This window comes from Tenrec ecaudatus, chromosome 7, assembly GCF_050624435.1.
Source record: "Tenrec ecaudatus isolate mTenEca1 chromosome 7, mTenEca1.hap1, whole genome shotgun sequence".
Lineage (NCBI taxonomy): Eukaryota > Metazoa > Chordata > Mammalia > Afrosoricida > Tenrecidae > Tenrec > Tenrec ecaudatus.
The window spans coordinates 134302207-134325217 of NC_134536.1; the positions used below are offsets into that span (position 1 = coordinate 134302207).

Below are 23011 nucleotides of genomic sequence, written 5' to 3' on the forward strand. Positions count from 1 at the left end.
AAAGCACAAATCATGAAGGAAAAAAATACTATATCTCAACTTAAGTTTCCAGGATATATAAAGACCTTGTGCACATCAATTAGAAAAATAAGCAAAATATAAGGCATTTTGTAGACAAATTGATTCAAAAGGGGAAAAGGCGGTGGTTGGGTGTTGGGGGGGGGGCACGCATATCCACCTAACTAGGAAATTAAGAGCTGAATCCACATTGAGATATCATTTCATACTCTGCCATTACTGAGAGTTGATAAACACAAGAGGGTGAGAGCGTCTATTTTCACAGCCATTTTGGTGAATGTGTAATTGGCAGAGTCTAGGAAAGATGACAATAAATCATAGCTAAGAGTGTAATTCCATTTCTATTTGTGTATTCCTTGAGAGAGAAAAAACTCTTTCCATGGACACAAGAAGAGATGTATAATGTTCACAAAATCTTTGTAAAAGCAAATTAAAAATTGGTAACAATCTAAATGTCCTTTAGCAGGAGGCTGGATATATAAATTTTAGTATGTTTCCACATTAAAATACTTTTTTGCATTACATGAATGAACTAGATTTGTCTATTGATTGCTCTTTTATTCTAATCTAATCTGTGTTGTAGATGTTAATATTGTTTACCAAATAGTCTTCTCCACACCGGCACTTCTTGCAGACACGCATTATGATTGTGCTTTCCCTTCTCCCTTGGAAGTTCAGTGAAATCTGCGTAAAGTAATGCGCATTACTTTGGGGGGAGAGTGGTGGGGTTTTTTATGTTTTGTTTTATTCTTTCATTTTATGATTAAAACATTTAAAAATTTGCCATTTTAAGCAACATTAATTGCAGCTCAATATTATGCAACCATTAACACTATTCTCAAAACGTTTTCATTACTTCAAGTCAGCTCGGTACCCATTGAGTAATCACTGTCTACCTCCCCCAACCCCCATATGTAATTTATTTTCTGTCTCTATGCATTTACCTCTTCTAGCTTTTACAAATGTCTGGAACTATATCATATTTTTTCTTTCGAGTCTGGTCTACTTTCATATAGCATCCTGTTTACAAGATTCATCCATGTTGTATACTTTCATTTATCTTTATGACTGAATCATATTCTACTCTTTAAAATTTGATTATTCTTCATAGTGTTTATATTCAATAAAGTCACCATTAACAGTAATTAGCAAATACTAGCTGAACTATTGCTCTGAGGGGGAAATATGGGATTTGGTTCTTGTCAGCCTCTGGCCATACTTTCAATATATAATACCTTGTTTTATCTGTAGTTTCTGCTAAAGACACCTTTTTTAGGACCAAGGAGTATGTATGTGTGTCATTCACTAATACGGAAATCAGCGCCAACAGCACAGTAACTCTTACTTGAAGGAAGCTTACGTAAGGATTTTCATATAAGGCACGGCACAGCCTTCTTGCACTTACTTCAACACTGTACTTGGGGGCGATTTTAAACAGCAAATCACCAACAAAAAGCACAAAATTGAAAAGTGTGGCATTAAACATCTTGAGGAGGACACTCGCTTACAATATGAGAGGTGGAACAAGAAGGCAGAACATCACCTTACTCCACCGTAGCCTGGAATGTGCATATCGTGGCTCAATAGTTTTGCCATTCATTGCATGTCTGTGAACAACTGAGAAGCACTGAGAGTTTTGAAATTGTGGTTATAAACACATTTTAGTGAGTAGGTGAAATTACAAAGAAGGAATCTTTAGATGATGGTGATGAAGTGTATATACCACATTTTATTTATTCATTTATCTTTTAATGGCCACTGTTCCCCCCCCCCCCACTCCTTTTGGCTATTGTGAATAATGCTACAGGAAACATTGTGTAGAAGTATTCGGTTTCCTCCTCTCATTTTGGGGGAACTACAGGTAGGAGTGGAATTCCTGGATCAAATGGCAGTGCTATGGTTCATGTTTGGAGGAATTGCCAAACTTCTTTCCACAGTGACTGCACCATTTTGCAATCCCACTAGCAAATTCGTGAGGAGCTCCAATTTTCTCTGCATGTTTTCCTTTTCGTTTGTCCTTTTCCCCCAGCCATTACAGTGGGTGGTAAGTGGTTTTTATATGTATTTTCCTAATGACCACTATGGCACAGTGCTTAAGCACTCAACTATTAATGAAGGTTGGAGGTTCAAACCCACCGGTCATTCTACAGAAGGAAGTGTGACAGCTTCTAAATAGCGTTACAGCCCTGGAGATCCTACAGAGCAGTTCTACTCAGAATCAACTCAATGACAATGAGCTTTGTTTATTTTGTTTTTTTAGGCGGGGGGAGCAGGAAGAGGATGAGTATATTTTCCTGTCCATTTGTATATGTTCTTTGGAGAAATGTCTACTCTCATCTTTTGTCCATCTTTAAATTGGGTTGCTTGTTTTATTGCTGCTCAAAGTTTTCTTTATATATTCTAGATATGAAATCGCTTTTAGTTATAAGCATGTGATTTGATAATATATTTTCCTATTCAGAGAATTGTCTTTTCATAATATCTTTTGATGCAGAAAAGTTTTCAATATTAATCAAGTTTATTTTTTAATTTTGTTTTTCATGGTTTCAGTATTTTATCTAAATTCATTGTCAACTTGAAGGTCATAAAGCTTTAGCCCTATGTTTTCTTCGTGTTTTATGATCTTAGTGCTTATAATTAAAGCATTTGTTCATTTTGAGTTAATCTTGATATATGATATGAAGTAAGGGTCTAAATTTTTCTGCATGTAGAATGCAATTATCCTTGCACCATTTGTTGAAGAGACAATTCATTGCCCGTTGAATTGTTTGAACACCCTTTCTGAAAATCGACTGACTGCACTTGTAGTGGTGAGAGTTTTATGAGACAGTGACCAACTCTTTCCCCTGCTGCTGTGACTGTAGAAGAATGTGTCAATATGAAGTCTCTGTCATTCTTGTCCGTGTACAATGAGGAGAGTCAAGCATCACCAAATGCTTCAACTAAGTGAAAAACAAACTTGTGCTGCTTTAAGCTACTGAGAGTATTGGGGACCATTTGTTGCTGCAGCATAACTTGTCTGTGGTATTTTTTTTAATGTATCTGCTCAATCTGCTGTGTATTTTATGCTACTTCCTTAATTATTTCTTCCAAATCGTGGAATACTGTGATAGTCTGGGTACTTTAGAGAAACAAAATCCATAGAAACTCATGTATAACAGAGAGTTGTATAAAGTTTAAGTGCGCATCAAGAAAACATCCCAACACAGTGCTGCCCAAGCCCACAAGTCCAACATTGACCCATATGTCCAACACCAATCCACAAAGTCCTCCTCCATTTCACAAAACAGATGCAGTGATGCCGACTGCAGGAGGAAAGCCGAGTCTGAATGTGTAAGCATCTCAGCACTGGCAGAGGTCTCCACATGGCTGCTCCAGCACCCAGCGCTGCATCAGGGGAGATCCATGTAGCTTCTCCTCAGGGAAGTCTAATAGGAAGTGAGCCTTGCCAGCTAAACCAGGGAACCAGCTAAGGCAGCTGCACCCTGCTCCGACCATCAGAAAGCAAGAGACCTGAGAACTTGAAAGGCGAGGCTCACTGAGCCATTTATCCTTCTGCCCTTCAATTAACCCCACATGTGCCAGGTTGGCACAATAAACTATCTCAAATACTTACACGCTTCTGTGACAAAGAAGTACTGTGATTTGCCCTCTAAATTACTATCTCTTCATGTCTATCTCTTTCCCAAGCCATAGGAAACTTCTTTCTCACCATTTTCTCTGTTAAGAAATTGCAGATTATTTCACCTGTTTTTATTTGTTGCTTGTTGTTTTGGATTTAAGCTTAGAGTCAAGGGATCCAAGACCAGAAAAGTCCTCCTTTTCTTCAGAAAGCGATTAGTGAAAGTATAGGAGATGAGAACTCAAGGTTAGGCACACCCAACTTTGGAAAACAAATTCATTGCTTAGACGATACATGTAAGATTATTTATTCCACATTAGGTCTTCTCTTTTTATTGACTTCCATTATAAGGCTAGACGTGTTTTGATAGAATTATACTATTATCTACCCTCTCCATTTTCAGAGTATAGTACTGAAAAGTTTAAGTATAGCTAGTTTGTATATCTATTGAGAAAAATTTCCCCCAAAATCCATTTTTATATTAAGTAGGTTACAATTTTGAATGTAAGTAGCTAAGGTTAATTTTAGATTTGGTTAAGTAACTTCAATCTCAGAAGAAAACCCCAGTGCTAATAAATGAACAGAAATATCCTGGGGAACTTAAAAGCCCTTCACCTCTCATCATTTTCTCAGTGTTTAGAAAATCTACATCATTTTTGGACAGTCATCATTTTCTGGAAGTCCTTGACTTTTATAAGAGAACATGATATGAAATTAAAGTGTAAAGAGAGACTCAGAATAAAAACAGAGCTGGTACTTAAAACTCTAACAATTTGTGAACAAAGGGGGATCATATATCTTGGAATGCAATTATAATAGGCAAATAAAACACATGATTCATTGTCGAGGACAAGTGATTTACTTTGAAAATGGATAAGGACTGTGTCGTGGGTCACTTCCCTGTTTTATGAATTCTAAAAGACTCAATTTATATCGATATGTTTATTTATATTTACAGTATATTTCTTCACATTTGCAGAAGAGTAAATATAATAAGTATATACAGTGTTTAGCAAATACAAATAAAGTCAATGCTTTGTGTCCCCATCACCAGCTTAAGAAACAGAACAAGATCAGCTATTTTTAAGCCCCCAGACGCTTTTCTCAGATTTCCACTTCTCCCTCCCCACACATAATTATCCTTAATTTTGTGTAATAATCGCCTAGATTTCCTTCTTTAGTTTTATATATATGTATGTCTCCCTAAACAATTTTTCATTTGTTAAACTTTGTATAAATAAACTCATACTCTTTGTTCTTCTATGCCTTGTTTCACTCAACATTTGTTTTTGTGATTTATCCATTTGACTATAGTTGTAATTCATCCACCTCTCTGTTGTTGTGTAGCTCTCCATTGTAGTTATCCCACGCTGTAATTGTCTAGTCTACATTTGGCAAGTGTCCTATTTTTTTAGAATAAAACACTTCATAGTTAATTGCCACATGTGGTCTGATCTCCTCCAACCTTAAATTTAACTTTTTTTTTAAGCTGGTTGACATCAAAACTACATTTATTTTTTAAAGTAATCAGGATGTTTTCATTGATTTGAGACACTAATAAACTTTGTGTTGAGCACATTATCAGAATTTATTTGACTTCTCATCCTAATGCCAACTTTTGTGTTTTGATTCCCAGTGCCCATGGAGAATGTTGCAACAATTGCTGATTGTGCCAGTGTGATTGAAGGTGTCAGTAGAAGCAGAAATGCCTTGCTGAATGGAGACACCAAAAATTATGATTGGGATTCTGGCTACACATGTCATCAGCTAGGAAGCGGTGCCATTATGGTTCAGCTGGCACAGCCATACATGATTGGCTCAATACGGTAAGAAGATGCCTTTTTAGTCATTACTCTTAAGATGGTATAGACATGTGTAAATTATATTCTGTTAAATTATGAGTCCAATAACTTCAGTGAATAAGCTACGATTCTATGCTCCAAATGCCCTCTGAGAAAAAAGAGGGCCTTGCTTGGGCCTTCTGAGAGATGCACCAAAGTTGGACTTGTGGCGAGACTAGGTGAATGGCCTCTTCCTGGATATGGCTGACTTCTTCACAAATAGCAGTTTAGACTAGTTAGGGGCTTCTGGGGAATTGTCAAGAGAGGTTATATAGAATGAAAAATCATCTCTAAACATTAACAAATGATTTTATATTATGAACCAATCAGAACCGAACATGACAACTGCTCCTAAACGAGCCTATTGACCTTTGTGGCTAAGCTTTTGTCAGTTTGTTTTAAGAAGGGGACTTCAACTCAGCACTGCTTGATTTACGTAGTGAATGTGGGAGCATGCGTCTTAAGTAGGCCCTTTCCTTTCTTTCTTTCTTTCTTTCTTTCTTTCTTTCTTTCTTTCTTTCTTTCTTTCTTTCTTTCTTTCTTTCTCCCCTTCTCCCCTTCTCCCCTTCTCCCCTTCTCCCCTTCTCCCCTTCTCCCGCCTTCATTTTTTAAGGTTTCAAGAAAGACTCTGAAAGGCTAATATAAAGAAATCTGGTTCATCCTTCCTGGAATAGCAGTGTTGGCAGGAGAGGTCAGCCCTGCATCGTGTTCCACCACATTTGCTCAGTTGCTTCCCGTTCTCATTTTAAACAGTCAGGAGGTAAAAAGAAAGGAACAGCATTAAAAATAAGGTGGTAGGATTTTAATAGGAAAAGGTTTATTGATGCTTAGGCTAATAACCACAGAGATTAACACTGCTTGTCAGTTCCCCGGGGCACCCTGAAGAGCTGACGCTGGATTTCTTAACGAATCCAGACAGAAATTCTTCGTTTAAATTATCAGCCCCTCTTTATAAAGGGTTGCATCACAGGCTGAGTACCACAGGCAACAAATCACAGTCTGGGTACCCTGGAGTTCGTAGTGCAGACCAGAGAACTCAATTTGTACTTAGCAAGGGTCAAGGCAATCGATCTACCAGTACAGTACAGCGTCCATCAAATAGCAAACAACCTCCATTCACTTTTCCCAGTTGAGTGCTTTAAAGTACTTATAAGCCAGCTATTGAATAAACCCTTGTAGAATTGTCATAGATGATGTCAGACTTATCTGTGTCCTTATTACATCTGTCCCCCTCTACTTTAAAATTCTGGAAAGCAGTTATCCTTCTCTTGTCTTCTCACACTCCTTATAGTCTCTACAATTTCTTGAAGATTACCAATCGTGTCTCTGAGATTACATCTGCAATTTCTTTTAGCAGGCGTAGGGTGTAGCTCATCTCAGCCAGGAGACTTGAAATCATTTAAATTGACTAGATACTCTCTTGCTTTCTCACCTATTTCAGGCTTCAATTTTCTCTGTATTATGTTTGTTCTGCCATTTCTAATTTGAAGACCAGTCTTCTTGCCAAAGAAGATGGAAGCAAACTGGCATCTCAGTGTCTCTGCCTACTCTCTTGTAATGTTCCTTATATTCTGTCCATTTTCTTGTCACCCCACACCCTCCTCCCCACCAGTGCGCCTTAGGCATCTCAACAACAGAGGCCGGAAATGGCAGTGCACTATCTTCCCCTCCCCTGCACAAACCACTGCAAGTCATGCTTTCCCATCCCATTCAGTGCCACCCACACCAATAACAAGGGGTCTCTGTGAATGCCTGCCTGCCTTTCCTCATCTCCCCAAAGCAGCCAGGAAGTTCTTCTGTTACCAACTGTCAACTATCTCACAAATCCATTCCCGTGTTCGTTCCCATAGATTCACCTTTGCGGTTTTACTAATTCATCTTACTCCATTCTGGCCTCTCCTCCTCCACCTGCAACTTCTCTGTGTTCTCCCCACACAGTTAGTTCTCTTCCTAAAGTTCTCTGTGCCTTCAGGAGAAAGTTCAGGCTGAAGCGTTTATGGCTGATCTGATACGTCTTTAGCTCTCGTCTCCTGCCTCTTCACCCACTTCCCATGCTACTTACCCCACATGCACACTTCATCCCAGCCTATCCAGCTCTTTCGAGTTTTGCGCATGTCCCATACTTGCTTTCTACCTCCAACATCTTCAAACCTTGGGGTGGGCTGTCTTTGTTGCTTGTGTCCCTCAATATTCTGTTTCTGTCAGGTGCTTATCTCGATACTTAACTCCCTTGGGAATCCCTCGGTCACCTTTCATCGTCTCCTAGACTTATTTAGACAACCCTTTCCAATGATCCTTCACTATTTGGTATTTAATTCCCATCAGAGCAATTGTCCCACCTGTACTGTAACTGTTTACCTGCTGCCTCCCGCCAGCCTTCCCGGATAAATGCAGCTGCACCAACTAAGAACAAGCTTCCCTTGGGAGATTAAATTGTGCACATGCGGTGGTTTGTTAAAATAGAAGGGGAAATTTTAGCAGCTATGAGAGGGCTTCAAAAAGTTACTGGAAAATGGAAATATATTTTAATTCCATTTTTCCCAACTAGTTTTTTGAAACCCCATTCATTGTCCAATGGAAGATCTAGAATTTTAGATCCAGCAGGTATCGTATGAGGTCATTATCAATGTTAAAGCTCACCGAGAAATAGATAAACTCTACGTGTGACAGGGTCACTTTGGTCTCTAGCTTTACCCAAAGAATCAGAGATGTTGAATCTGATTCCAGAAAAAAGGTATCCCTGGGGCTTATGGGAGAAGCCCTGGTGGCGTAGTGGGCTGTGTATTTGGCTGCTATCCACAAGGTCAACAGTTCTAAACCACCAGTTCTGCAGGAGAAAAAGTAGGCTTTCTACTTTGGTAAGCACTATAGTGTCAGAAAGCCACAGGGCAGTTCTGCTCTGACCTACAGGGTCACTATAAGCTGGAATCAACTTGAGGCGGTGAGAGGGCCTGGTGGTAGGGTAGAGCAATGAACCATTTTTGTTTGCTTGAAATGTGAAATGCAAATGATGCTCTCCAAACAGCTGTTTTTCTTTCCTTTTCCTAACTCAAGGGAAGTGATGAGCACGAACCCAACCAAAGGTAGAAATGTGTATCTGAACACAGTGTGACATGCCCAACTTCCTTAAACCAGCTATTGTTTTTCAGTTAGAAATTCATGCGATTGCAGCTCTGGGTAACTGACTGAGCAGTCAAAGAAACACGTCTCTGTGAATCTAGCATTATGCTGTCAGGAACTACATTTGCCTCTTCTGTGACATGATTAAGAGAACGAGAGAGAAATTTCTTACCACCAATGACTGGGCAATGCCGGACATCTTGGCAGGCTGTGGTTAGCAGTGGCAGATGTGCCCAGATAGGCTCTTATTGATAGGAAACTAGATCAGGGGCACCTCTTCATTGGGATGAGTAATTGACCAATGACAGGTTGATTAGGCAATGACTTTTGACCTGCAGCTTCCATTGCTTGTGATGACTGACTTGCTTTCCCAGTCACTGTGCCCTGACAAGCCCAGTGACTGTGACTGGACCCCTCAGGGGAGAGCAGTGCAGAAATGACAAGGAGCTAACCCTTTCCCACCTAGGGGGGAGGAGGTGGCAGAATCCTGGTGACACTCCCTCACACCCTGCCCCAGGTGAGGCCTCATTATTTCATATGCTCGCTTTTAAAATTCAGGAGACAACAGTCTCAAACACAAATTGATTCATTTTGGTCACTGCATCCTTTATTCCCCAAACCGGGGGTGGGGTGGGGTGTGTGTGTGTGTGTGTCTGTCTGTCTCCGTCCTTTTGTTTATTTAGTTTTCAGCCACAATAGTGTTTTGTTGTTTTTTTCTCCTTTTCCGAGCGTTTGCCCTATAGCTGGTTTGGCAATGGCAAAAGTGTTTGGTCCTGACCACAGTCAGCAGGAACCCAGACCTCCTACTGTGCTGACACCAATACCTTCCTGGTGTCCTGCAGAGACTGGGCATGAAACATGACCTTTGACCATTTCTCTCCCACTCCTCACTTTCTTTCATTCACTCAACAAATATTTATGGAGCCTTTACCTCAGGGCCAGGCACCATGGGGTTACAGAATGAATAAATCACGCAGAAATTGGTGCTCCTATAGAATGGACATTTTAGTAGGGGAAGAGAGAAGCAGCAGCCAAACAGTTTGTAATATGTCAGATATTTAGAAAAGCTACGGAGAAAAACAAGCTGAACAGGAAGGCCTTTGGAGAATGGGGAAGCAGTGCCGTTTAGATTGTGTGTGTGGGCATGGAGGCTTCCCTGAGAAAGGTGACATTTGAAGAGACGGAGTAAGCCATTTGGGGATCTGGAGGATGAGGCAGACTGCCATGTCCCTGAGGTGACAGGGTGCTAGGTAGGTTATAGGGACAGCAGGTAGGCCAGTGTGGCAAGAGCAGGAGAGGGACAAGTAAGCGGCTAGAGAGGTAACTGAAAGGTGAGAGACCTGAGAGGTTTCTTGTCTCTGTATCCAACCACCACCTCTGCAAACCATCCCACTTATCATCCTAGTGTTTCTTTTTCTTTTGACCCGCCTCCCCCCCCCCAGTTTTATATTAGCATCATCAAACCCACTGACATCAAATAGATCCTGACTCAGAACGAGCCAATATAGAATTTTCGAGAGTGTAAATCTTTACAGGAACAGCCTCCCTCATCCTTCTTCCTTGGAGCTGGTCATGGGTTTGAACCACTGCCCTGCAATCAGCAGCCCAGTGCCTAACCCAAGGCACACAGAGCTCCTTTAGAACTGTATTCTCTTTGCCTTGGATGAGTGAGGTGTGGGGAGACCTTTCAAAGCCACCCACATTGTCTCAACCAGCTCCTGAAACAAACAACAGTAGGCAACTCAGCCTTTGCAGGTAAATGGGGATCTCTCTCCATCTTTTGCATTTCTTCCCTAAGAGCCAGAACAAGTAGTATAACTGGAAAATGAGGAGTTAGTCAGAGAAATTACCTGGAAGGTGCCTTAAAAGTGGATAATTGAGTAGTAATTATATCATTCTCATGCCATTTAAAAAAACACTAACATTTAAATAATAACTCATCCAAGGCCTGACCACATAAAAAGACCATGGCAGAGTTATAATAACTAACCAAGTCTGTTGGGAGTCTTAGTTTATAGTCCCTCTGTCGCCTTAGTTTTAAGTCCCTGGCGGTAATCCTGAGTGTGGCTCAGGGTAAATGTTAACTGTGTATTAAAGTTTATCATACCTGGAATGTCTACTAGAGAGATTAAAATGAGTAATTTCTTAAGAATTACAGATCTACAATATAAAACAACAAATTTTATGCAAAACAATGTACCGCTTTGGGTACAAATTACTGACATAATTAGACCGCCAGGGAGGTTAAGACTTACTATCTCCCCACTTGCTAATCATGATAGCCTTTAAAATGTTGTCAGGTTAATTTGTGAAGTCAAATGTGCTGCACATTAAGTATGCCCATCACCCACCCAGTCTTTCGCAGACAACAAATGACAGCACTTGGTCAAAACCCTAATTATAAGGCAGTTCATTAAATTAACTTTTTATATTTGCTTGAAAATGATGATTTCACATTGATATGCACCATATAGTAAGTAAAATAACCATACTGCTTTACCTAACAAACCTAATTATAAGTAAATAGGGTGTCCAAAGATGAAGCAGCCCAAATAAGATAGAGCTGAATTAACCTAGCAGCTCTCTGGGTCTTAGAAGGATTCAGGAGATCCTCACACACAGAAAAATAGATTTTGTGTTTCTCACTAGGGAAAATTTAAGTACATATGGTACAGTCAGCAAAATAGGCCCACCCCAAAATAGGTTATTTGATTTCTTTAGTCTATAAGACTTATATTTCATAGTAGAGGGAAACACACACACACGCACACACAATTTTACCATGTATAAGTTTTAATCTGGCAGAGAGTGACTGACCCACAAACCAGTTGATGTCTTGCAAAGAAGCAACTGCAAGCTTATCCTTAAAAAAAAAAGGAAAGGAGAGACGGTGAAGTCGGTATGCCACTGTGGTCTGTACTTCCCGGCGCATTTTCCTTTCTTGGTGAGCGTGCAAGTTCACACCAGGTTGAACTGCCCTGCCACTGTTGTCTGGCTACAACCAACTCTAGATTAGCTATTCAGTTTGCAAATTACCAAGACCCCTTCTGCCTGCTATTTTTCCTCCTTCCTGCTGCTTACCACCCTGCCAAGCAATTGCTCATCCACTTCCCTCCCAAAGGATGGTCCCAGAAAAGAGAAAAGCCAGGTTATCATAAGTTATCCCATTTGTTTCCTGTTTAATTGCTCGAAATGAAGGTTTTGTCGACAAGGGTGTGGAGAGGAATTGAGGCTAATGACTCAAATGTTTTGTAATTACTTGAGTACCCTTTATACCTGTGCGCCTTCTGTCACCAGTAGGACTAATCTTTACTAGATAATTTGAAGTGGAAAGTCGTGATTTTGTAGTATTGAGAGAGAGTTGGGTCTTTGCTGCTGTTTCCAAGTGCTCCGAGTGCTCCATAAACATGCGTTGACTGAACTGACAACCTAGTATGTTATTGCAACTAAGGGGAGTTCTATCTGTCAACTAAATTGGACATCATATTTACTCAGTGTGGCTGATCTAAGTGTATGTGAGGAAACTGCTAAAGATCTGGCATCTCAGACAGGTGACTGAGATTAAGCTCTGGAGTTCAGCACTGACATTAGCAGAGCCCCGGCCCCAGGCCGCTCCCATTTCATTCTGCCAGAGTGCCCTGCAGACAACCAGCACATCGGTTCACATTAAGAACGCCTTCTTTGCAACCCAGCGAGGTAGACATTTCCTTTTCAGAGTCTAAAGAAACCAACAAGCACCGAAATATATGAATCCTCGGGCTTGGATTAAGATTGCCCATAATTCTAGACGAAATTGGAAAGATATTTCATAAAATTTGCCTCCTATCAGTCATGCTGAGAGTCATCCATGACAGCCCTGAACCATGGAATTCTTTCTCGTTTCACAGATGCATGATTTATTTACCAAGTGTTGTTTCTCTCAGCACTATCTGCATTGCTCCAAAGTCTTCTCTTATCATCTTCAGACCTCAGAGCTTTGGTTCCCAGAAAAATCGCAGGATACAAAATCTTATCTGCAGTTCCCAGTAGACTCTGGAGTCTGAACTGTGTGATCACTTAGGGGACCAGAAATCTTGGCGTCTAGAAACCGATAGTAGAGTTGGGGGCACAGTAAATGTGCCTCAGCCAGTTTCATCCTAGAGGGATTTAAAGACCAGAAAGTATTGCTATGGTAACTAAATCGTGTGTTAAAAGTACAAGCAGGGTGTCCGAATTCAGGTGTTCTTTGGAAAAGCAGGAAAGGTTAAATGCCAACACACACACACACACACACAAAACAACAACAACAAACCTCTGCGTTTGTATGTCTGTGTGTGATTTACCTTACCTGTCAACCATTCACCTCTGGAGTATTGTGAAACTTGACAACTAGTCATCAGAAAATGTAACTGGACATATGAAAAGAAAAATCCAGAAGAAAGAAAAGAAAAATCCATATAGTTTTCAAAGATTAATCTGTCAAAAAGACATTCTCACAAAAGGTATCAGCCTCATTTGACCTGGTATTTATACCCAAAAGTACATTAGATAGTTATTCAGAATGCTTATTTAAAACCCCTGTAAGAGCTTTTACAAGGTATCCTGGTGGTGCTGTGGATTAGGCATCAGGCTGCTAACCATAAGATCAGCAGTTCCAACCCATCAGCCTCAACAAGGGAGAAAGTTGAGGCTGTCAGCTCCTATAAGGATTTGCAGTCTCAAAAACCCTATAGAGGATCAACCCAGTGGTGATAGGTTTAAACAAATAAGGATCCCTAGTAGTGCAGAGGCTAAGAAACATGGGAGAAAGGGGTGGTGGTCTGTTTCCCTAAAAGTAAGAAAGTCCTCACTGCCTTTGAGTTGATTCTCACCCATATAGACTGCATAGGAAGAGGAGAACTGCTTGCTAGAGTTTCTGAGGTTGTAAATCTTACAGAAGCAGACTGCCTCATCGTTCTCCCACAGACCTTGACCTTTAAGTTAGCTTGAACTACTGACCTTGAACTACTGACCTTTAAGTTAGCACTCCACAGCTCATCCCACAGCACCACCAGGGTTCATTGCTTCTGAAGAGTATAGCCATGGAAATCTTACTAGACAGATCTGTCCTGTCCTTTAGGGCCACCATGAGTAGGAATCACAGAGCTCTGGTTGGGCTGCTAAGTGGAAGTGCATTGTGAATCCACCAGCCACTCTTTGGTTTCGAATTAGTGGCCTTGACTCAGTGGCAGTGGGTTGGGTTGGGTTTGGGGCTTAAATAAATGTTCACTTTAACAGCAGTGATTTAAACAATAATTTTAAAAAATCAGACTCATTCACCTTGTAAGATAAAATGAATGGAGAGCATGGGCTGTCCCTCTGGTTTTGATTTCAGGATAAGCCAGAGAGGGTCACAGAAAATGCCACTCTGCTCCTCACAGGGTTTACGCAAGCATCACACTGTCAGCAAATGGACTGAAATATCCATAAATGGCGTACAACAAATTGCCCTAATATGTCTTTCGAGTAGTGAATGAATAAAGCTATTCAGAACACTGAAGAAGGGTCACAGTCATTTAGAGTTAATCCTTGAGTTAATCTAAAGCTGGAAACTGCCTTTGAAAATCTTGAGATTTCCTCACCAGAAAAACCAAACAAAACCTCACTCCCTTTAAGTCGATGCCGATTCAGAAGCCACATCTTTCTCCTAAAGAGTGACTGGTGGTTTTGAACTTCTGACCTTGTGACTCGCAGCCCAGTGTGTAACTCACTATCCAACCAGGGCTTAAATTTAGAGACTTTTTCTCCAGGAGCCCAATTTTGCCACTAATATCAAATAGATGTTTTGGGCACATCTTAGTAGCAGTGCCTTATGACTCCCTCTCTTATAAGATTGTCCTTTTGACTGGAAAACACTCCTAAAGGCCAACAAACAGTCCTAGAACTAACAACAAGCTTTTCTTTCTTGTGTTTTGTTTGTTTTTTTGTCATTGGTTTATTGTTGATGTTTTGTTGTACATTGTTGCTTGGTTTTGCTCTGTTTTGTTATTATCTCCGCAGATCTGTCTAAATAAGATAGGCTGGATGAACAATCTAGAGGAGAAAACAACAAGACTGATAGTTCTGGGGGGACATGGGAGATGGGGAAGTGGGGGGAAAGGTAGTGGTGTTAACAAACCCAGGGACAAGGGAACAACAAGTGATCCAAATCGGTGGTGAGGAGGGTGTAGGAGGCCTGATAGGGCATGATCAAGGGTTAATGTAACTGAGAGGAATTACTGAAACCCAAATGAAGACTGAGCATAATAGTGGGACAAGAGGAAAGTCAAAGGAAATAGAGGAAAGAGGCAAAGGGCATTTATAGAGGTCTAAATAAAGGCATGTACATATGAAAATATATTTATATATGAGGATGGGGAAATAGATCTACGTGCATATATTTATAGATTTAGTATTAAGGTAGCAAAAGGACATTGGGCCTCCACTCAAGTAATCCCTAAATGCAAGAATACTTTTTTCTATTAAATTGGCATTCTATGATGCTCACCTTCCCAACACAACCCCTGAAGACAAAGCGGGAGTATAAACAAATGTGGTGAAGAAAGCTGATGGTGCCCGGCTATCAAAAGATACAGCGTTTGGGGTCTTAAAAGCTTGAAGGTAAACAAGCAGCCATCTAGCTCAGAAGCAACAAAGCCCACATAGAAGAAGCACACCAGCCTGTGCAATCACAAGGTGTTGAAGGGATCAGGTATCAGGCATCATTATAACAAAAAAATCTTATCATAGTGAATGAGGAGGGGAGTGAGGAGTGGAGACCCAAAGCCCATTTGTAGGCTACTGGACACGTCCTTACAGAAGGGTCACGGGGAGGAGATGAGCTAGTCAGGGTGCAGTGTAGCAATGATGAAACATACAACTCTCCTCTAGTTCCTAAACGTATCCTCCCCATCCACTATCATAATCACAATTCTACTTTACAAATCTGGCTAGACTAGAGGATGTACACTGGTACAGATAGGAACTGGAAATGCAGGGAACATAGGTCGGATGATCCCTTCAGGACCAGGGGTGTGTGTGGCGATACTGGGAGGGAAAAGGGAGGGTTGGTTGGAATGGGAGAACCAATTCCAAGGATCTACATGTGACCTCCTCCCTGGGGGATGGACAACAGAAAAGGGGGTGATGGGAGACGTTGGACAGGGCAAGATATGACAAAATAATAATTTATAAATTATCAAGGGTTCATGAGGGCAGAGGAGTGGGGAGAGGGGGGGAAATGAGGAACTGATGCTAGGGTTCTTAGACGGAGAGCAAATGTTTTGTGAATGATGAGGGCAATGAATGTACAAATGTGCAACACAATTGATGTATGTATGGATTGTGATGAGAGTTGTATGAGCCCCCAATAAAATGATTTTTTTTAAAAAGACTGACCCTTTGTCAACTGGCTACCACAGGGGGCCTTGACATCCTTGTACATCTAAAGAGCAAACAGGAGCCCCGAAACCAAGTGCCTTCTGCCTTCCCCTTCCACCCACCTCCACTTCTACATCCTTCCCCTAAGAAAAATGATTGTGCTGACAGGCTGGCTCTGGCTCTCAAGCACTTGGAGCAACTTTGCGGGACAGTCAGGCGCTTAGCTCTAGCTGAGCACTAGTTTTCCTGCTGTGCTGCCTCTTTAAACAATGTATCCGATTCCAAGCGAGGGGTATCGGTGTCCTGTGTAAATGCAGAGTGTGCTTTTACTCCTCAAATTTTCTCTCCTTTCTGTCTGAAGTTCTAGGGACCCAGATCCTCTTTCTAACTTTGGATATCTCAAACCACATCCCTTAATGCTTATGGCATCACCAGCCACACGACACCATTCTTTTACTGTAATTGAACACTAGTTAAGACGGGGTCGATTTTCTGTACAGTTTAAGGTTTTAAATTGGTTCGTGGACCTTTTAGTTGCAGGTCTTCAGTAACTCTGGAGCTTGACTGCATGCATCCGCTTTATTTAGGAGCTCGGGAACCAAGTGATAATTTGGGCTCCTGCTCTCTCTCCACCGTGAACCGGCCATGCGCTTCCATGCTTGTGCTCCAGCTCCAAGGGGTCCATGTTGCCATCTGAGCCCACAGGGCTCCCGAGACCTTACCAAGAACATCGAGAGGGTGGTGCGCCTTCCATCGCACCCACCCATTTTCTAGAGGTAGACATTCTGGAAACCTTTGTGGAAGGCTGTGACTAAGACTTGACCACTTTCCTTTTTATTGCTAGCACTTATTTGTCCAAGAGAAACTTTGCCAGGTTGTGTTTGGCTGCAATTAACAGGAAACTTGATTTTAAAAAGACTTTGAAAATGGGTTTTTTGAGAGAGACCTGTTTGGTCAGAGCACAGAGAGGAGCAAATGAATGAGGAGGAAGAGAGAGTGGAGCACATCCTGGCCCACCAAGTTTGAGGATGATATCCATGCTCACAGCAGTCAATGCACAGAGAGGACCGTATGGTCGGCTCCAGTACCAGACACGACATCCTCACTGACCCATAGCCTTACATGGGACAACACTGGAGACATTGCAAGAATTGTGCCCGATCTGGCCCCACCACAACAAGGCAAAACACTAAGTGCTTGTAACAGAACAGCAAAGGGAGCGCATCAAGAAAGTTCCAAGGGAATACCAAAAATAGATTTGGGGGCCAGAGTGTGGTACCCCCTCAGACTGGACCAGAAAACACTCCTAAAATTCAACAAACAGACCTTCAATTATTTACAGACTTTTCTTCTTTGTGTCATTGTTCTTTTTGTTGTTGTTTTGTTTTGCTCTGTCTTGTTTTTTATGCATATTAGTATCTCTGCAGGTCTATCTAGATAAGATAGGTGGATAAACACTCTGGAGGAGAAAATAATGGGACCGACAGTTCTGGGGGAGAAGAGGAGGCGGGGAAAGGAAGTGGGTGTTAACAAACCCAGGGACAAGGGAACAACAAGTGATCCAAAATCCATAGTGAGGAGGGGGTAGGAGGCCTGGTAGGGCTTGATCAAGGGCAATGTAACCAAGAAGAATTACTGAAACCCTAATGAAGACTGAGCATGATAGTGGGACAAGAGGAAAGTCAAAGGAAATAAAGGAAAGAGCTAGGAGGCAAAGGGCATTTATAGAGGTCTAAATAAAGGCATGTACATATGCGAATATATTTGTATATGAGGATGGGGAAATATATCTTTGTGCATTTATTGATAGGTGTAGTATTAAGGTAGCAGATGGACATTGGGCCTCTACTCAAGAACTCCCTCAATGCAAGAACATTTTGTTCTATTAAACTGGCATTCCATGATGCTCACCTTTCCGACATGATTGCTGAAGACAAAGTGGGTTCATAAACAAATGTGTTGAAGAAAGCTGATGGTGCCCGGCTATCGAAAGATACAGTGTCTGGGGTCTTAAAGGCTTGAAGTTAAACGAACGATCATCTAGCTGAAAAGGAACAAAACCCACATGGAAGAAGCACACCAGCCTGTGTGTTCACAAGGTGGTGAGGGGGTCAGGTATGAGGCATCAAAGAACAAAAAATCTTTGTGAATGAGGGGGATTGCAGAGTGGAGACCCAAAGCCCATCTGTAGGCAACTGTATATCCCCTTTACAGAAGGGTTACAGAGAGGAAACAAGCCTCAGGGTGCAGTATAGCATCTATGAAACATAAAACTTTCCTCTAGTTTTTTAATGCTATGCCCCCCCCCACCCATGATCCCACTTCTGCCTTACAAATCTGGCTAGACCATAGGATGTACACTGGTACAGATAGGAACTGGAAACACAGGGAATCCAGGTGGATGATCCCTTCAGGACCAGTGGTAAGAGTTGTGATACTGGGAGGGTGGGAGGAGGGTGGAGTAGAGAGGGGGAACTGATTACAAGGATCTACATATAACCTCCTCCCTGGGGGATGGACAACATAAATGTGGGTGAAGGGAGACAAAATAATAATAATTTATAAATTATCAAGGGTTCGTGAGGAAGGGGGCCAGGGAGGGAGGGGAAAAATGAGGAGCTGATACCAAGGGCTCAAGTAGAAAGTTAATATTTTGAGAATGATGAATGCAACAAATGTACAAATGTGTTTGATACAATGGATGTATGTATTGTATGTATGGATTGTAATAAGAGTTGTTCGAGCCCCCAATAAAATGATTTTTAAAAGAAAACAAAACGAAAAGGAAAATGTGTTCTTTCTTTGTTTCCTTTGGTTTTCCATAACAATAAGGCCACAGGTAGGTGGGTGGCTGCCAGGCCTGATTCTGCTACTCAATGAGCTCTACAATATTCCTGGTTTTTTTCGTGGCATTTTTGCCTCCGAGAAGCAAGGCAGCTGCTACAGCTCTGAGCACCTTGTCTGTATTTCAGTCAGGAGGAAGGGAAAAGAACACAGTGGTAAATGAGTAAAAAGCCCTGCCAACTGAACCTGTCCCTTTCGTCTGGAAAAGCCAAAGCTCTGCCCACATCCCTACCCACCTGTGTTCCACTCAATTATTGATAGTGGGGGACGCTGTCATTCATCTATGTTAGCTGAGAACCTGAAGGTTGTGCAAGGGTTGGGTTACCCCCACAGTATCTGCCACAGCATCCTACCTCTTGTTTGACATTTCAGACCTGGGGATTTTTTTTAAGTCAACCATTTATTATATGTATTCTTTATTTTTAAAAGATGCCTTTTAAGCCCACAGCTTTGGGACTAACCAAAATAGTACTTTGTAAGTAACCATTTCACATAATGCTCAGCTTCATAATGGTCTCTAAATAAAAAGCAAGTGCCAAATGAGAAGCATTACTGATTAAATATGTTTGATTTCTTCATCATAAAATTTACTTCTTAGAAAAAAACCTATGTGCTTCAGTTGTATACTCTGACCTAGTATTTAATCTACTGGTATTCTGTAGCTGGTTGCTTGCACTTTTTACCCAGGTCACAGTAATAGATGTGCCTCTTAACATCCAAGAGGCAGGGCATGGTCCCAAGTAATCTTCTAATTGATCAAAAGGAAAATAAATTTCATTTGCTGTGGTTGTACTATCCTAACTTGTACTGTATCATATATGAGTTCTTTAAAAATTGATAATCCATATGGACCACCTGTTTCACCAGAGTTACCAAAGCATCTCATTACCTAACCAAATTAAGGAGTGTTGACTATCCTGCTATATGTATAAATCCCAATATCAGAAACTTTTCTGTATATTCTTAGTATTTTATAGTGGCAGGTTAATTATGTGGAAATAATATTGTCCCTATTTAAGATCTGGGGTTAAAACACCCTTGTCCATCTTCTCTTTCCTGAAATGGCACACTAAAAGACCTTGGGGCAGAGGGGCAGAGGAGGGGGAAACCTCTGTCTTCCAAAAGGACATTGGCCAGTGACATTCTCATCACTTCTGGTTTCTTCCTCTTTTAAGTTCTCAGATAACGTGGTATTTTATGTCCTAGGATTACAGTGTGCATTTCTAGCAGGACTTTTGGGACTTGAGAAGTCTAGTCAGTTGAAGGGGAGTTGTAGCACTACCATCATTTCTAAGTCTTGGGAGAAGAAATGCAGACCTCTGCTTTTCCTCTCACTGTGTCTTTGCACCTTTCCCTGTAACCATCTTCATGCGTCCGTAGGATGATGTCATGGTCACAGCATGTATCTCCCCTTCAAAGGTAATGCTGCTTATCGGTCAATTTGCATGACTCAAAGTGAGCCTCATTGCGGAATCACTTCTGTGTCTCTTCTCCCACGGGCCAGGGCCACTACTGCTAAGGAGAGGGCCCTGCCAGACTTCTTCCCTCCTTGCTGCTTCCTCTTCCCCAAACCTTCCCAGTTCCTTACTCCCTTCTGCCCTTGCAACAGGTTGAAGTAGACCCATCCTTGTCGCCCCTTGGATACTCTTACTTCCTTTCTTATCTTCCAAGGTAACCAGGCTGAAATGAGTACTGCAGCCCAGGGCCAGCTCAGTGCTCGGCATTTTCCCACATTCACCGTTTCTCTGACCCCAGGCCATGTATCGCATTGATCCTATATAAGTAAGGTTATATAGTGTAAGGGCCAAGAGTAAGAAGTGAGTGTCAGAGAAAGGACAATGGTCTGAAGCTATCCAGGCATAATTAACTTGAGAAGGTGAATGTTCCTCATGCTTTAGCCCTTTAGATTAAAATTTGGAGCCAAAATTTCTAACAATAAAATGCTCCTTTGTTTCTCAAGAACCTTGTATTAATAAAGGTTGGTTGTGGTTTATGAAGATAGATCTTGTTCCTTAGTCCCTTAGACATCTACCATCTGATAACATCCAGGTTTCTAATACCCCAAACCAAACCCCTGACTGCCGAATGGATTCTGACATACAGTGACCATCTAGGACAGAGAAGAATTGCCCCATTGGATTTCCAAAGCTGTTGTCCCGATGAGAGCAGATTGGCCATGTCTTTCTCCTTCAGAGCAAATGCTGGGTTCAAGCCACCAACCTGTGCTCAGCCGTGTGCTCCGCTGCTGCGCCACCAGCCCTGTCATTTCTTGCTGTTTAACCCTTGTGAGGTCACTTCTTTCCTGAGGTTAGAAAAATTGTAAGAAAGTACCTGTAACCAAGGACTGGCTTTTTAGGGAGCTTACAGTACCTTGCTGGGAACAGACAAAGCCTTAGCTAGAGAATCTTGGGAACCAGTTAATAGTGAGCCAGTCGACGGAGCCTTCTGAGAGCAAGAGGAAACTGCTCCGTCGTGATTATACTCACTGCATTGAGGCTCCAGTTGAACAGGGTCAACGCAGAGACAAGTCTTCACAGAAATTAGTTGGAACCATTTGGGAGGAAAATGTTTAACAGAATCATCCATTTAAAATGGGTTTTATTAAAGATTCCGAATGAGCACTTCTGCTAAAATGCCAAGTACTGTAAGGCTTTTATTGTTCTGTGGCCGTAGATGGGCCCAGCCAGCTATCTTGTAATATGCTCTTTATAATCCCAATAGACAAGTGGGAGAGATGGCAAGGGGATAATGCCATCCAAATCCATTTTCTCCTGGTGACCAACATACAACTCACTGCATCTCCTTAATTGGTGTGGTTTAGTCTGTGGTGTCATCTTCCTCTGCAATGGATGCATATGCTCTCATATGGCTGCTTTATCAATGACTCTAGACTGTCGCAGCATCAGGGGTCCTCTAGCTTTGGTGGTGGTGGTGGTGTTTAAAAATAACCACCATTGGCACAAAGCTGATTCTGAGGACATGAAGGTCAGACATACATTCACTCTCCCAATTAAAAAAAATTCTGACACCAGCCATCCTCCCCATGGCGCACACTACTTCTCTGTTGGGTGTGATCATTTGTTGCTGTTGCCACACAGAACTCATAGGCCTTCTGCTCACACTTTGAGGGTTTACTAGGGAAGTAACAGATTCCAATTCAAGGAACCAGATACAGATCATCAATCAGGGTAGCCTCTAACCAGGACATCTCTCACCTCCATGGCCACTGACAGGTCATTCTTCTCAGCCTTACAGGCTGGTGGCTTTTTTCTAAGCCATGCTATAGGTCTAGCTCCTCTCAGCCTGACCTCTGCTCTCCTTCTAGAACTCCAAAACCAAACTCAATACCATCATCTTAGTTCTAACTCATAGCAACCCGATAAGCATAGAAGAAGGGCCCCTGTGGGTCTCCTAGGACTGCAACTTTTTTTCTTAGCGAGCGGCTGGTGGGCTTGAACCTGAGACTTTGTGGTCAGCTGCCCAACCCTTAACCAACAGTGCCACAACTTTTTTCAGGATTAGAAAGCCTCATCTTTCTCTTGGGGCGTGCCTGGTGGTGTGGGACTTGCAGATAGCAGCGCAGTAGGTAACCCGCTATAACACCAGAGCTCCAGTCAGCCCTCCTTGGGCAAGTGCAGTAACTCTTTGGCTCTATTGACAAGTACCCAGCAGCAACCCACTCCACCAGCAAGCCTCCAGCCTAAAGACCCTCTGCTCTCTTGCTCTATGCACCACCAAGTCCACCACAACTGCCTTGCTCTGGTTTCCTGGCTCCTGCCACTGCTGTTGCTGCCATTTCCAGGCATTTTGTGGTGTTACAGCTGTTTCTTGGTCTATGAGGTTCTCAATGCAGAGACCCTGGATCCAAAAAATTCACCCCTCTCCTCACTCTTCTCCTGGATGGTCATGAGGTCTGCTCAACCTCTGTGGGATTGGCTCTTTTATAAACCTACCTTTCCCACGAAGACCCCAAAACTGACTAATCCCCTATATAGGCCACAGTCACTTATTTTGCTTAGTAATTATGGGAACAACCCTCATAAGAGTTACATGATTTCCTTTGCCAAAGTGTGGCCCAGTGCATCATCTAACAGAGTTACAAACAAACCTAGGGTAACAGAGGCCATGTATAAAGAGAAACCCATCACACTGCATGATAGCACTTTCCCCCCACTTGTATATTGTTATT

The 23011-nt window shown here is 41.9% G+C and overlaps 1 protein-coding gene across 2 annotated transcripts in view; it reads left to right on the forward strand.

The window, feature by feature from the left end:
• The window catches only part of BTBD9 (BTB domain containing 9), a 512908-nt gene that overhangs the window by 377147 nt on the left and 112750 nt on the right, over positions 1-23011 (forward strand). For both annotated transcript variants that reach the window (XM_075555166.1, XM_075555167.1), the window contains exon 8: positions 5277-5466. In XM_075555166.1, the coding sequence (XP_075411281.1) occupies positions 5277-5466 (190 nt within the window). The remainder of the gene's footprint in view (positions 1-5276; positions 5467-23011) is intronic.